Source organism: Gopherus evgoodei, chromosome 1, assembly GCF_007399415.2.
Source record: "Gopherus evgoodei ecotype Sinaloan lineage chromosome 1, rGopEvg1_v1.p, whole genome shotgun sequence".
NCBI classification, from domain to species: Eukaryota; Metazoa; Chordata; order Testudines; family Testudinidae; genus Gopherus; species Gopherus evgoodei.
In genome coordinates, this window is record NC_044322.1 from 140,856,634 (window position 1) to 140,873,159 (window position 16,526).

At 43.0% G+C, this 16,526-nt stretch overlaps 1 protein-coding gene across 5 annotated transcripts in view; it reads right to left on the reverse strand.

The window, feature by feature from the left end:
- Positions 1-16,526, reverse strand: part of SH3KBP1 (SH3 domain containing kinase binding protein 1) — a 366,732-nt gene that overhangs the window by 2,082 nt on the left and 348,124 nt on the right. For all 5 annotated transcript variants that reach the window (XM_030574488.1, XM_030574496.1, XM_030574505.1 and 2 more), the window contains 3 exons: positions 12,533-12,658; positions 10,514-10,782; positions 678-741 (listed from right to left, as the gene is read on the reverse strand). In XM_030574488.1, coding sequence (XP_030430348.1) covers positions 678-741; positions 10,514-10,782; positions 12,533-12,658 — 459 coding nt within the window. The remainder of the gene's footprint in view (positions 1-677; positions 742-10,513; positions 10,783-12,532; positions 12,659-16,526) is intronic.

Genomic DNA, 16,526 nt, shown 5'->3' on the forward strand with positions numbered 1-16,526 from the left:
ATGAAGCTGTATATTTGATGGTCCAAATAATGGCTCAGTTCTACTACATTTACTCATGTTGCCAGTGTCAAGTACTGCTCAAGTGGCTGATTCAATAGGATGACTCCAAGTAAGGTCATATTCAATGTTAAAGAAACAGAACCTGGTCTCTTAATGGAAATAATATATATATTTTTTAAATTATACTTTTTTAGAACTATCAGATTGTGTGAAAGGGAAACAGCAGAATCTTGTTAGCTGAAATTAACTTTTCAAATAAAATAAGACCAATTCGTATTTAAAAGTCAGTGGCAGACTGTAAATCACATTTTAAAACATAAATTCTCTCATCTACTTTATGAACAAATTAGATTAAAACTAAGAATTTTAAAAACAGATTTCACTTTTCACTAGCTAAACTCTGTTTACTTTTTTGTATTTCCTTCAGCTTAGATAATAAAAAATAGGCTATTAAGATTCCAGATAATTTTCATGCGATAACACAATGCAACAGCATATAAATTGCAAACACTGCAAGGGGAATATATATTTGTTTATATACATACATTCTGTTAATATAAAAAGAAATTCAAATATATTTATCTTAAGTTTTATAAGTGCTTGTTTTAAGTTTGAGGCTAAATTTGACCTGCCAGTATCCCTGTAAAGTTGCCTTTGACCACATAAGATTCAAGTACCTGTAATCGTAGACGGATCTTTTTTTCTTCATCCAATTCAGACAACAATTGTTTAATCTCTTTTCTATAAAAAAAGAAGAATGAAAAAATTGCAAAGGTTCATATTATTAAAATAGAGGTAATTATCTCTGAACCATTTCCCCACCAAACCAGTTACTATATTTTCTCAATAATGATTTATCAAAGTATTTATATCCTTAAAACATTTTGCATTAGTTTCATTTAAAACACATAATAGACAGAAGTGACTTCATTTATGCTTTTGGAAAAAAGCTGTGTAGCAGCTGATCATTTTTGTTCAACTTACAAAAATAGGACTGTTTATAGCTAACAAAACAAAACCCCCAAAACCTAGTACTGCTAAAGAATAAGGTTTTCCACTGTAATAAAAGTCCTGTGTTTACAGGTTTAGTACTTTGGCCACCAAAATTTGCTCTGGCCAGTAACATCACCACTGACGCAGTCCCCAATGATATTTTTTGTATACGACAATAGGAAATTTGGATTAGTCTGTTGGTAGGTTATAGAAACTGGTAACATAAGTGATCACACATTTAAACTGTTTAATACAGCACTATTTAAACTGCATCTTAACTTAGAAAGTTAGATAATTCCCAAGCGTGGGTCACCAAAAAACGGTCTGTTGTCCAGGGGATGTAATGAAAGAAAAAGAAATGGTTTCTGACCTCTGAAAGGTAAGACCAGGATGTGATTATTTGGAGGAGGAAGTTTCACTATATCTTTCCCATAGAGAGATCCTCTCCTCTGTCCCAGGCCTGTGCTCTGAACATAATAAATCTTAGAGAGAGAAGTCGTGTGAGGTAATATCTTTTATTGAACCAACTTCTGTTGGTGAGAGAGACAAGCTTTCAAGCTTAAACAGAGCTTTTCTTCAAGTCTGGGAAAGGTACTCAGAATGTCACAGCTAAATATAAGGTGGGACCAACATGGCTACAGCAACACTGCATGTAATAAATTTTGTCACACTCCTCTTTACTGCCTTGTCCCCCAAGCCAGAAACCAGTAGTTGGAGGCAGCTCCTGTTGGAATGTCAGGCCAGAGGACTTGTGGGGCCAGTGGCTATGCAAGGCAGGTTGGGAATAGGTGTCAGTTAGCCCAAATTGGGCCACATTCACCTTGATAACCCCTACTTGACAGCCCTCCCCAGTGTTCTTTTATTCCCCTACAGTGGCCTTCTTTGGGCTTGTCTACATCAGAAAGTTGCAGCGCTGGTGAGGGAATTACAGCGCTGCAACTTTGAAGGTGTACACATCTGCAGGGCATCACCAGCGCTGCAACTCCCTGTTTGCAGCGCTGGCCGTACTCCCGTTTTGTCTCGGGTGTAGAGGATCCAGCGCTGGTGATCCAGCGCTGGTAATCCAATGTAGACACTTACCAGCGCTTTTCTTGACCTCCGTGGAAGGAGGAAGCCTCTGGTAATCAAGCTGGTCTCCTTCCCCGGCTTGCTCTCGCGTTCCCAGAACCCCGAGCAAGCAGGTCTCCTTCCCTGCGGTTTGCAGGGTGGTTCGGGGAACGCGAGAGCAAACCGCGGCGAAGCTGGTCTCCTTTCCCGGTTTGCTCTCGCGTTCCCGGAACCCCGAGCAAGCAGGTCTCCTTCCCTGCGGTTTGCAGGGTGGTTCGGGGAACGCGAGAGCAAACCGCGGCGAAGCTGGTCTCCTTTCCCGGTTTGCTCTCGCGTTCCCGGAACCCCGAGCAAGCAGGTCTCCTTCCCTGCGGTTTGCAGGGTGGTTCGGGGAACGCGAGAGCAAACCGCGGCGAAGCTGGTCTCCTTTCCCGGTTTGCTCTCGCATTCCCGGAACCCCGAGCAAGCAGGTCTCCTTCCCTGCGGTTTGCAGGGTGGTTTGGAGAACGCGAGAGCAAACCGCGGCGAAGCTGGTCTCCTTTCCCAGTTTGCTCTCGCGTTCCCCGAACCCCCCTTGAAGCCGCCCAACAGCGCTGCAGTGTGGCCACATCTAACACCACTTGCAGCGCTGGTTGCTGTAAGTGTGGCCACTCTGCAGCGCTGGCCCTATACAGCTGTACTAATACAGCTGTAACAACCAGCGCTGCAAAATTTTAGATGTAGACATGGCCTTTGTTTTGTCACATTCCTCTGCCACTACATTGTCTTTAATGGTACTCCTACAATCCTCTTCCCCAAACCTCTACATTACCCTATCCCTTTACCATTTTTGGCCTGGCGACACATGGCAGACATCTTTCCTGTGGGTACCCTGGCTTCATTCCCACTGGGAACAATGGAAGATATCAGCGATATTCAGGAAGGGCAAAAATAATGAGGAAATCCCAGCTTCTGAGATTTGAGCACTTTAAACTCTCCCAATATCTCCCCCCTGCCCCAGAATAAAAATAAATGTAAGACTCAGAATAATAACAGGAGAGTTTTCAACTCATTATTAATCACAATTCAGTTACAGTATTGCCAGACTCATGAGATCAAAAACCATGAGCCAGTTCCTAAAAAAGTAATGAAATTTATAAAACATCATCAGACCATCTTTTTTCAGTCTGTCTTTTGACTTTTTACCTCCCTCTACTCTCCTGGTAATGTGTGTATGAAAATTTCAGATTGAAAAGTCAACTTTAATGCATACATGCTTCTCCCTGGCTGCTCAAATGGAGATGCTGGAGGTACACAAATGTAATGAGAATTAGAATGGAGAAGATGCAAAATGGTTAAATATTTGTTTTATTTAGGCTAGTCCTAAGTGGCCTCTGTTAATGGTATCTCTTTATTAGGATGGGTATCCCTTCAAAAACGGAGAGAGGGAAGACTCCCAGGCTGGTGGGAAAGAGGGGGAGTACTTATGTTAATTTATTGTACACAGGTATAATATATGTACTCAGTGGAGAGCACTATAATGTGATAAATATAAAATATGATGAAAAATCTAATTCACACGTATTTCAAAACATACAAGGCCTGTAAAATGGAGGTGGAAAATGAATAATGAACATCCAAGAAAGAGGAGGTTGTGCACTCATCTGTGCACTAACTGATGTTCTTTGAGATGAGTGTCCCTGTGGGTGCTCCACTGTAGGCGTTGGTGCACCCCTGCGCCATTGTTCAGAGATTTTTATAGCAGTACCCGTATCGGCTGCGCATGCACGGAGCCTTACTCATATACCAGTCTTGTCTTAATAGTGCGCATGCGCGGCCAAACTCCTCAGTTCCTTTTCTACAATGGAGGCTGCTCCAGCTCTGAAGTAGAGGGGAGGAGAAGGGGGAGTGAAGCATCCACAGGGACACTCATTTCAAAGAATGTCAGTTACTCCACAGGTAACTTCCTCTTCCTCAAGAGGTGTCCCTGTGGGTGCACCACTGTAGGTGACTGAAAAGCAGTATCTCTCAAGGAGGTAGGGACTTCGGATCTGGAAGGAACACAGTAGATAGAACAGCTCTGCCCACATGTGTATCGGTGATGGGTCCTGTGTAAGAGCATAATATTTTGCAAACGTATTTTCAAATGCCCAAATGGCAGCTCTGGAAATGTCCTTAAGGGGGACGTTATGTAGAAAGGCCACTGAGGCCACCATGGATCTGGTGGAGTGACTCCTGATAAAAGTAGGAGGAGTCACGTTCTGTAGTTGATAACAGAGACAAATGCAACTTGAAATCCAGTTGGAAAGTCTGTGATTACAGATAAATGAGCCCTTAGAGCGTTCTGCAATGGGGATGAATAGCCTGTTGGAACACCTAAAGGTTTTAGTCCTGTCGAAGTAGAAAAACAAAGTTCTGCGCAGTCCAAAGCGTGCATCGTAGATTGAAAGGAATTCGCATGTGGTTTTGGAAAAGGTAGGGAGATATATAAGCTCACTGATGTGGAAAGATGAGGGCACCTTTGGTAGAATTTCAGGGAGTAAGTGTAGGGTGACTTTGTCCTTAAAAAATATGGTGTATAGCGGATCTCCCATGAGTGCTGCAATTTCTCCTGTGTGTCTTGCAGAGGCAATTGCTACCAGAAATGCAGTTTTCACAGAGAGATGTAGGAGGGAACATGTGGCTAATGGCTCAAATGGTTTTGGGGTTAGGCATGTTAAGACAAAGGGAAGGTCCCAAGGTGGATTAGGCAGTTTGATATCTGGGTATAGGGTATGGGGTCCCTTAAGGAATCGCTTAATAATAGGGTGAGCAAAGATAGTCCTATCATCGATGGCATCATGGAATATTGTAATTGCGGCCAAGTGGACTTTGATGGGACTCGGGGAGAGTCCAGAGAGTTTAATCTCTAACAGATAGTTGAGGATTAGCGGAAGAGGCGCGGAAAAAAAGGAGCATTTTTTGTGACAGCCCAGCAGTGTGTAAATCTTATCCAGTTATGAAGGCAGGTGGTGCATGTAGAATTTGTTGTGCTATGAAGGAGTACATTTCAGACCTGCTCCGAGCAAGTTCGCTTGGCATGAGAGAGCCATGAAGGGGCCGAACCTTGAAGTGTAACATGATTAAATTGGGGTGGAGTAGTAGATTATGTTGCTGGGACAAAAGAGTCGGGCGGAGGGTAGTAGGATGGGTGCGGAAAACAACATCTTGGTAAGGAAAGGCGACCATGCCTGTCTGGGCAATATGGGGCTACCACTATGACCCTGGCTTGGTCTGTTTATATTTTTATCAATAATTTGTGTATGAGTGGTATCGGGGAAATGCATACATTAGGTCAGTGTTCCATGGGAACATGAAAGCATCCCCCGAGGAGTGTTTGCTTAGTCCTGCTCTGGAACAAAGTCTTGGGCATTTCTTGTTTGCTGCAGTTGTGAAAAGGTCTGTAGCTCGGTATCCTCATGTGTGGAAAATGTCTAGTATTATATCCTCATTTACTTCCCATTTGTGGTCTATGAGAAATTTTCTGCTGAAGTCTTCGCAGTGGTATTGAGAGAGCCAGGTAAGTATGTAGATGATATTCAGACACTGTGTCTGAGACACCAGTTCCATTGTTTCATTGCTTCTGTACAAAGGGAGTGGGATCGCCCCTCCCCCTTGCCTGTTTACATAGAATATGAAGGAAATGTATCGCTCAGAGTTCTAGATGTTGATGTGAAGGGATGTCTCGGCAGGAGACGAAAGCCCCTTGGCAGTGTATTGGGGCACGTGTACTCCCTACCCTGTAAGGGATGCACCTGTAGTTATGACAACCGACAGGATTTCCTGTAGAAAGGGGATCCCAGAACAAAGTTTGTGAGGCAATGTCTACCAGTGGAGGCAGTCCTTGATTCTGGGAGGTACATATAAAAGTTTGTTCAGACCATGGACATTTGTCTCTAGACAGTGGAATCCAGCTTTGGAAACACCTCATGAAGAGGTGAGCATTCCTGACTACAAAAGGAAGAGGCTATGTGGCCTCGGAGTTGTACGCAAGCTCGTGCAGCCGCTTGTGGACTGTTGCATAGCTTGGGAATGAAAAGGTTGATGGTTTTAAAAAGGTGGAGTGGGAGAGATGCTATTCTTCTGCGTGAGTCGAAATGTGCTCCTATGAACTTGAGTCGTTGGGTGGGAGTGAGTGAAGATTTTCTTTGTACATTCGCAGGCCAAGAGCATGGAAACATTGGACTTTCCGTTGGGTGGACTGAATGGCTACTTGGAGGGTCCTGGCTTTGAAAAGGCAGTTGTTGTGGTAAGTAAAAATTATGATTCCCTGACTTCTGAGATGAGCTGTTATGACTGCAAGTTTGGAAAAGACATGAGGCACTGTCTAGAGGCCAAAAGGCAGGATCCTGTACTGGTAGTGTTGTGAGCCCAGAACGAAGTGAATAAAACATCTGTGGGCAAGGATGTATGGTCACAGGAACATAAGCATCCCATGAGTCGAGGGCTGAAACTCAATCTCCCTGCTCCAGTGCTGGAATTATGGTTGCAAGAGTCACCATTTTTAAAAAAAAATGTATTTAACGAATTTATTGAGGCATCTGAGGTCGAGAATGGGTCACCATCCCCCAGTTCTCTTTTGTATTAAAAAGTAATGAGAGTAGAACCCTTTTCCTCTGTGTTGGTCAGGCACTGGTTCTACTGCTCCTAATGAGAGGAGGTGATGCACCTCCTGGTGGAGCAGTTGTTGTCAGAGGGGACCCTGAAAAGGGACAGGGTATGGGGGGGGAAACAGGGAATGGGCACTGAAGTAGGGATGATGTATTCTATACCCTCAATCACACCTTCAAGTTTGCTTATTAGTGGGAGAGGGTTGACATGGAGCCGATGAATTGGTGCTGTGAAGTTGATATCTTGGTCACTGATGTTGTTGTTCATACGATCTATGATTTTGTTTGGTATACATTGGGTAGCATGGTTGTTGATAAGGTTGGTATCTATATTGTCTCCTCCTATTTGCAGGGGTTTGGATACCGAGAGACCGTAATGTTGCTCTCGAATCCTTCATGGAGTGAAGCACATTGTTGGTGTTACTGGCAAATAGTTTTTCATCATCAAAAGGGAGATTTTCAATGGTATTCTGAACCTTGCGAGGAAAAGAAAACAATGAAAACCATGAAGCTCCAATGCATCATGACGGCTGTAGCAGTGAACCTCGCAGCTGTATTAGCAACATCAAGTGCAGCTTGTACTGCGGTACGGGAGACAATTTGTCCCTCAAAGACTATGGCTTTAAACTGATGGGTTTTTTGTCATATTTTGCCAGAACAGCTGCATAATTAGAAATCTGGAATTGTAATGTGGCCAAAGCATACACTTTACAACCAAGCAGGTCCAGCCTTTTCCTGTCTTTATCAGTTGGGGTAGACCAGGGAACTGGTGTTTGTTCTTTTGGTTAGCTGCCTCTACTACCAATGAGTTTGGTGCTGGGTAAGTAAAAAGGAACTCAGACCCTTTGGAAGGAATACAATATTTCCCGTCAGCTCGCTTACAGGTAAATGTGCTAGTAGCTGGTGTCTGCCATATGGTTTTGGCAGGATCCATAATGGCTGGATTTATAGGTAAGGCAATCCTGGATGTGGAGGAAGGTTGCAGGATGTCAGTCAATTCATGTTGGTTTTCAGAAACTTCCTCCAGATTAATTCTCAACTCGTTGGCGACTCTTTTGAAGAGGTCTTGAAATTTTAAGAAATCATCCGACAGTGTTGGTGGGGGAGGCAGTATAGCTTCATCCTGTGTTGATACGGGCTCCACAAGGGTTGGGGAAGCATGTGTAGCATGTTCATCGAAGTGTGGATTAACAGCTTGTTGTTTTGTCTCATTTGTAGTTGTATGCACTGGTTGTGGCGAAGTGGCATTGTTCCTATTTTTGGCATCTTGGCAATCACAGTGGAATCACTTATATGGTGCCCATGGACCTCAGTATTGCCACTGACCAAGGAAGCTCACGGGTTTGTAAACCGGGGAGATGAACAAAGACCTAGATTTTCTATGATCAGTGGTGATTTGGCACTGCGACTGGAAGAACTGGTAGGGTGAAAAGTCTCCCTGAACTATGGCTTCCTCATCACTGGAAAAGTGAGATGCAGCTAGAGACAGCTGTCTAGATCGCATGCGAATGTCCGGAGAAAAATAGGTGTCAAGTAGTGGTGACTGTAGGCTAGGTGACACCTGTAGGTCCGGTGAATGAATGAACTGCAGTGCTGGAGAGCCTGTGTCAGATAAACACTCTGTTAGGAGTGCCTGTGGCACTGTAGGGTCATTCGGCACCGATGTTCTCTGCACCATAGTGCTCAATGCATGTGCTGAGTTTGGAGATGCTGTGGACGTAAGCGCAGCCCATGTCTGTTCCGGCAAGGTCATCTTTGCTGGCACCATATCCATTGCTGTGCTGGACGGTGCCATGAGAGAGGCAGGCAACTTGAAGCCTGAAGCCTTGGCACTGGGAGCTTGCGCTGTTGACGCAGCCAGAGGCAGAATTAGCGCGATGCCAGGGGAACTGGTGCATCAAAGGAAGGTCTGCGTAGAAGAAATAGACCTGCTCAGTGACATTTTTGCTTCCAATGTTTGCCTTCTGGGTGAGGGAGGCAGGTGTTTTCTTTTTTTGTCCTTTTTGGAGGTGGGAGGGCTGCGGTTCACTGAGGAGCCCGTACCTGGGTCAGAAGCAGGTATGAGTGACTTCTGCATAAGAATCATTTTCATTTGGAGTTCTCTGTCTTTACGTGCCCTGGATATTAATTTGGAACAATGGGCACATTTTTGAGGAATGTGGGACTCCCCCAGGCATTTTATACACTGGGAGTCACCATCTGAGATAGGGATGGTGTCCCTGCACGTAGTGCACCGCTTAAATCCTGGGGAGCCCACGCATATTAGCGTCAGCTGGAGGCTGAGAGAAACAAGCTGGAACAAATTGTTTTTTGTTTTAAAGGGATGAAGTTATCTAGTAACTAGAGTGCTAAACTAAGGGGGAAAAGGATGTAGAATGGGTAAGAGAAAGTTTTAACGAGTCTGCTGTAGGTCCAACTCTGTCCAGGGACAGTAGAGTTCGGCCACGCATCACACTATTAAGACAAGACTGGTATGTGAGGCAGGCTCTGCTCATGTGTGGCCGATATGGGTACTGCTGTAAAAATCTCCGAACAAAGGCACTGGGCACACTGACACCTATAGTGGAGCATCCATAGGGACACCCCTCGAAGAAGAACACAAAGCACTCTCACTATGGATCAAGTTTTCCAATTATTTTTCAATAAAGATTTATGTGAGCTGCAAAGATCTCTAGCTACATGAATATGTTTACAACATCAACCATCTTTCAGAGCTTTCTGTGTTTCAGTGCAATGATGATACTTATAATCCCTAAATATTATTTTTTAAATAATTCAGTCACATTCAAAGTATTTAACAAATAATTTTAGACCATTCTTTCTTTGTGTAATTTGGCTAACTGTGTAACTATATACATTATCCAGTAGTTACAATAAATTATTTTTTAAAATCTCATAATTGTCCAAATAGCTAAAAAATTCATTTTTATTTTAATTGTTCTTCCTTCCCGGGACTTCTCCACTTCCTTAAACCCAGAGCACACCCCACCCCCCACCATCAGTTCAGTGCCCCCACTCCCATCAGTCCCCATTCCCACATTTCAGCCTCCCCCCCAGCCACACCACTGCTCCTCTTGGGATCTTCACTCCCCTTTCCCAGGCCTGGGGGTATACAGCAGCAACCCTTCTCATCTCCCCTTTCCTCTCTCTGCCCCTTCCCTGCCCAGGTGCTGCAGGGGGACGCAGTGCAGAGCAGAGGCACCATGCTGGCAAGTGGGGCAGAACGAATGGAGCCATGCTGGGCTGTTGTGCTCTTTGCTCCCTCCCCTCCTGTGAGAACACTGCAAGCAGGATGGAGAGGCTCTGCTGGTTTATGGCAGGGCTAAAGTTCATGAGGGGGCTGGAGTGTCTCACATCATGGTTAGATGGGCTCCAGACCTCTCAAATCCCATCACTTGTGACACAATCATTTGGAGGAGCAGCTTTCTGGGCAATTATATTAACAATTTAACAACTACTGAAGAATTTTTGTATAAAAGCCCACTAGAAATGCTTCTCAGCTTTCAGATCAACATATTTGAGTCCCTAAATGGCCACTGATGTATTAGACAGTATAACCTCTATCTTTAACCTCTATTAGTCTACAGTTCAGCTTTTTAAAAAGTCCAGGTAAACATGTACTTATATGATAAAACAACATAGCTCCAGAGAAGCTATTACAAACTATCAGATTGACTGTATCAGTGTTTTAATTTTTTTCTCAACATCTATTTGTCTTCATTAAATCTTTTTGTCTGACAAAAAGATCAAAGGAATTTCACACACAAACACACATATTATATGGAAAAGTGGTACAAAGCACAGTAAAGATGCTTCAAATGGATGATGTGGTTTCTAATGCTTACTTTTGCTGGTCTTTCATTGTCTCAATGATATTTCTTAGCTCCTTAACTTGTATCCTCAGCTCCTCCAAGGCTGCTGGACTCTGGCTTGAGAGCTCAGTCTTTGGCTTTCCTTCAGTACTGAACAAAGATGGGGAATTTGACCTATGGCCTGTTGTTCCCACAGTAACTGAATGAAGTACAGGTGAGGATGAGGATAATGATGCTTGTATATTACTCCCACTAGTCAAACCCACTGGTTTTGGAGGCAATGCAGTTTTATTATCAGACACCTGTCAACAAAAAACAATGAATATTAAGTTGCCTGAATTGGAAGCACATCTCAGTATTAGGTATATTTTACTCCCCTGCCGTCATGCTGATGGGTTTGGTTTGAACCTTTACATGCTTGAATATGGCACAATGGATATGATACTCCACTGTTACTCAAATCTGTCTTTCTGAACACTCACAATATTAAGCTTGAGACTGGCAGGGACCCTCAGCCCAGCCCATCACTGACTGAGGGCTGGCCTACACAAAAATTTTATACCAATTTATTTCAGATAGGGGTGTGATTTTATATTGATATATTTAGAGTGGTACAATCCCTGTTGTGGGCAGGTTTCAACAGTTTAAAAGCGCTTCTACATAAATATAAATTTACAAGAATCAACTATATATGTCTGTTTCTAAATCAATTTAGTGAAAATGGTACAAAAACTACATGTGGACAAGCCTTTGGCAGATAAAACAAAGAGTGGAAGAGGAAGCAGAAGTACAGGCACAACGTGTCTCAAAAGGTAGTAGAGGTAATAGAACTCATGTCTCCTGACTCCCAATTTGATATCCACTAGACCATGCTAGAGTTTTTGTTTTTTCCTCTAGAAGTGTGCTTCATACATTTAGGATCCAGAGAACTAGAATCAGAACAAAACAAATGTTTAAGTTAAATGAAATTTGGTGCCTAAAACCTTGACAATAGTTCTCCACAGCTCCCTTGTGAAGTTTAGCTAGAACAGTTAAGATAGTTTAGAGCAGTAAATACAGATGTCTATATTCATTATTAACATGGTTCCATTTTCTCTAGATTACTGTGACAATATATTATCAATATGACATGTTCTACACTAATGACTTTTCACCTACCCAGTACCATTTAAAGTTTTGGTACCAATATTTAAAATCATAAATGGTTTGGAACTCAATTATCTCATCCTCCTCTCCCTTTCAGATTTAATTCTAGTGGTTTGATGGCTTTTGCTCTTGAGTTCTAGATATTCATAAGCTATTCCCAATAGGGATTCATAACCTCTGGAACTGGTTTCCAATGAGTCAGCAATTGCCAGAGATTGACAGTCTAAAGGACATGGTGCCAGATTTACCTCTTTGGTTGGGTTTTTGACTGACTGGGGTACCATAGCTGAGGCAGATAAGGTCATTTGCATTGATGAAAATATTTAATAATCATAAATAATACATTATATTTCTATAAGATTTTTCCTCTGAGGATCTCAAAGCAAAGATAAAATGTTACACATATAGACAACACGTCTAATAAGTAAGCAGAAAGGAAAATAAAGTGGAGAGAGATTTAGTAACTTTTCTAACTTCAAACAGAACTCAGATCTTTAATTACTAAGGCCAGGTCAACACTAGAAACTTTTATGGTATAGTAATGTTGCTTAGGGATATGATTTTAGCAATCTTTTTTTTTTACCAGCAAAAGCCCTAGAATAGATGCAGTAATACTGACAAAAGTGTTGCTAGTACAGCTTATTTTGCTCAGGGAGTTGGTATATAAAAGGTGTCTACAGTGGGAGGATTTGTCCATCTAGCTATACTTAGCTGTAAGGGCAAACCTTTTCTAGTGTAGACTAGGCCTACATCTTGTGTTTCACTGTAGGACAATCCTTAAGTATTACAGTATATGTATTTTTTAAAACTAACTACCCTGAGGTGCTCAGTTACTGAGATGACAATGCATGTACATGAGGATAAGTTAGCAGATGCAGAGTAATCAAAACAGGCTGATTAACTTACTTGTGATATTGTAACAGTCTTTGTTTTCTTTGACACTTCAGTTGCTTTATGTATAATGGACACATGTTCTTCCTTTTCCTCTTCAGGGCTTGGTGAGTCAAAGAAATCAGGACTTGAAAGGGAGGACTAGATAGGCAAAACAGTAAAACCAGATATTTTCATTCCAGACTATTTTTAAAAGAAGAAAATTACACAGCAAATATTATCAAAAGTTATACAAGACAACTTATAATTCAAAAGGAAGGTTCTGTTTTAATTAATACCTTGTTTTAAAGGGTGGCAAATGAAAAAATCAGTATTGAAATGAGAAATGCATAATGGCTATATTGCAATTTAGGGGCACTCTTTGTTCAGAAGAGGGTGCACAGTGCCTTCCTGCCCCCCAGAAGAATTTTTATTTAATGAGGCAGAATTTCCCTGAGGCTAATAAGGTGTGTATGCTGCTGTTCCACCACACTGGGAGAGGGTGCATTTGGCTTGGTTAGGTGCAGGCCTCACTCTTCTACTTTTGGAGAGGTTAGTGCTGCTATCTGTACACACCACCTGCATTCCAAAGCCATGTTGTGTCTCGCTTCTGTGTAGGAGCACAAAGAGGGGAAAATCCATCGCATCCTTTGCCCCCTGACCTCGCACACTTTACGTCTTGCACAGAGTCAACCATAAACTGGCTCTTAGATTTATTTTAAGTAATGTAACCTTCCGTTTTTGTTCTTTTATTTCCACAATGAGCCATTCACCTTCCCTTCACTTTATTTTTCCAGCATATGAACATGAGACATTAGTGTTATCCATAGCACACTCTCATTTAGACATCCCGACATGCAAAAACAAAAAATGAAAATTATACACAAAAGATTGAGCATTTGTGCATTATCAAATCTTTGTTTTTTTAAAATAGCAAAATGATATTGGTCACACACCAGGAAGCTGGGCACAATTTGAGCTATGTAACAGATTCAGAGAAGTTTGAAAAAGATAGCTTTACTCCCTCTCAATGGTATTTTAACAGATGAAAGGGAGGTCTATTATGTGGAGCTTGTAGTCTGGACTATGTTTTCATACATTAAGGGCTGGATAAATGCAGGGCCTATAGAGGCAGCAAAATTATAGAGCTAGATATTGATATATCATTTATAACATCTTCAACTGGCAGTCATGTTCCTTCACACTTCGTGGAAAGCAGCAGCCAATCAGAGCAGCTTAGCAGACCCCCCTCACTCTCTCCTCTCAGGAACCTGGCCTATTCTCACAGGAAGGGAGGGATGCCCTTGCTCACAGGAGGAGAGGAAGAAACATAAAGAGCTCTGCAGCATTGGGCAGCTCCACTCGCTCTTCCCCTGCACCCCCAGCCCCCACTCTCAAGCAGGGATGGCTTTTCTGTTCCTCCCTCTCCCACCCTGTAACTCCTGACCAGGGAAGAGGGAGGGAGGGAGGTGAAGAACCCTGCTGGGAAGGGGGAGAAGGGACTCTGCTGCAGCCCTCTCTGGCCTGGAAAAGGGGGATGAAGAACCCCAGTAGGAGCAGAGGTGAGGCTGGGGAGGAGGCACAGCCGATGTTGGGGGAGGTGCTAGAGGGCAGAATTGATAGGGGGCTGGGCAGTAGGTGGCCCAGTAGGAGCAGAGGTGAGGCTGGGGAGGAGGCACAGCTGACAGGGGGCGCTAGAGGGCAGTATTGTTGGGGGCACTAGATGTATGTTGTAGCTGTGTTAGTCGCAGGATATTAGAGAGAGACTGTGGGTAAGACAAATCTTTTAATGGACCAACTTCTATGGGAGAGAGACACAGGGCTTGTCTACATCACAAAGTTGCAGCGCTGGTGAGGGGGTTACAGCGCTGCAACTTAGGAGGTGTACACATCTGCAGGGCATCACCAGCGCTGCAACTCCCTGTTTGCAGCGCTGGCCGTACTCCCGTTTTGTCTCGGGTGTAGAGGATCCAGCGCTGGTGATCCAGCGCTGGTAATCAAGTGTAGACACTTACCAGCGCTTTTCTTGACCTCCATGGAATAAGCAGGTATCCCGGCATACCTGAGGAAGCCTCTGGTAATCAAGCTGGTCTCCTACCCCAGTTTGCTCTCGCGTTCCCCGAACCCCGAGCAAGCAGGTCTCCTTCCCTGCGGTTTGCAGGGGGGTTCGGGGAACGCGAGAGCAAACCGCGGCGAAGCTGGTCTCCTTCCCCGGTTTGCTCTTGCGTTCCCCGAACCTCCGTGCAAGCAGGTCTCCTTCCCTGCGGTTTGCAGGGGGGTTCGGGGAACGCAAGAGCAAACCGCGGCGAAGCTGGTCTCCTTCCCCGGTTTGCTCTCGCGTTCCCCGAACCCCCCTTGAAGCCGCCCAACAGCGCTGCAGTATGGCCACATCTAACACCACTTGCAGCGCTGGTTGCTGTAAGTGTGGCCACTCTGCAGCGCTGGCCCTATACAGCTGTACTAATACAGCTGTAACAACCAGCGCTGCAAAATTTTAGATGTAGACATACCCACAAGGTTTGGAGCTGACACAGAACTCTTCTTCAGGTCACTAGGTGGCAGAACTGATGGGTTCTGTGCAGATGCATTTCAGTTTATTTTCCCTCTATTGACGGTCACGGCATGTATTTAATGTAGAAACTTTTCATTTACATTTAAACACATTAGAGGTACAATCTGTTGATACATTTCTACTTACAGTGGTACACTTTTAATCAGGAGCTTACTCAGATAGTTAGTTATACAACATCTGAGTAAGTAATTGACATACTTTCATGTGATTACATGCTGCACAGAAGTTTAAAAAAAGATAGTGCAAGTGTCAAAATTCAGACAATAAGGAAAAGAAAGTTAGATGTCCCTTCATTCCTAATGAGTTTAATTTATAATTTCAATTTCACAGTTTCAGTAGAATGAATATAAATAGCATGCTGTGTTAACAGCATTACAGTGAATCTAAATAATTATTTGCTTGAAAGATTTTGTTGCACTGTTGCCTACTGGCTCACTCAACCTTTTATTTTGAGATTAGTAAATACAATTGGGCACACCACTCTTGAAAGGTTGTGAGTCCTGGCCGTTCACTAGAGAGCAAACACCTGAAGAGCCCTTTGGCCCACCAAAATTTGGACTTTGCCTTATCTGGCTCATCAGACAATGTAACTGAATATCATTGCTATAGGTAATTAGGTAATTAAAGCCTTACTACTAGTTATGACCCCAAATTAAAATGGTTTTGTTCATTTTAACTTTAATTCAGCTTTACCATATCACATATGGTAAAAAAGAAAACTGAAATAACCAAGGTAATTTAACAAATGATTCTTTGGCATTGGACAGAGGTGGTGGTAAAACAATGACGGAAAGAAACTGAATATGCAAAGAGGGACTCTCAAAACTATAACAGACCTGGACCCCTATCAAAATTAATCTGGCCCTGATACACATCTGGGTCCTTTGGGTCATTGGTTGTTGGATGAAAGTAAAAACAAATACATTATTTAGAGCTAACAGCAGCTAGTGGGTTGCTTGGTAACAGAATTGAACAGGATGTGTGAATAGCGGATAGGTTGTCTTTCTATCATTTTGAGTACTTGCATGGGTACATGATAAGTGAGAGAAGGCCTGTTATTAGGAAATCACAATATTATATTACATTATTATATTATAACAGGAAACAATTCATGTGTAGCTACTGAAATTCTTCCTTTCCCCTTCTTCAATCCCTTCAATTCCATTTTTTCCTGTCTTTAATTTTCATTTCTTCATTTTCTTTAATTGTTGTTGCTACTGAACTTATCTGGCTGTGACCTATACTACTCACATGTTTAGTATCTGGAGATGTCAGGAAGTGTCTTTTGGGTTTTCAGATCTATTAAATTGTGACCCTGGGCACAACCAACAGGTCATTTAGATTCCTTCATCTGAGACAAACTGTTTATTGGGTGCAACTTGTTGAACAAGCGTTTCCTAAAAGTCATAGTTGATGTGCAAGTGATGTATAAGACATGAAGTCTTCTGTCAATTGCCC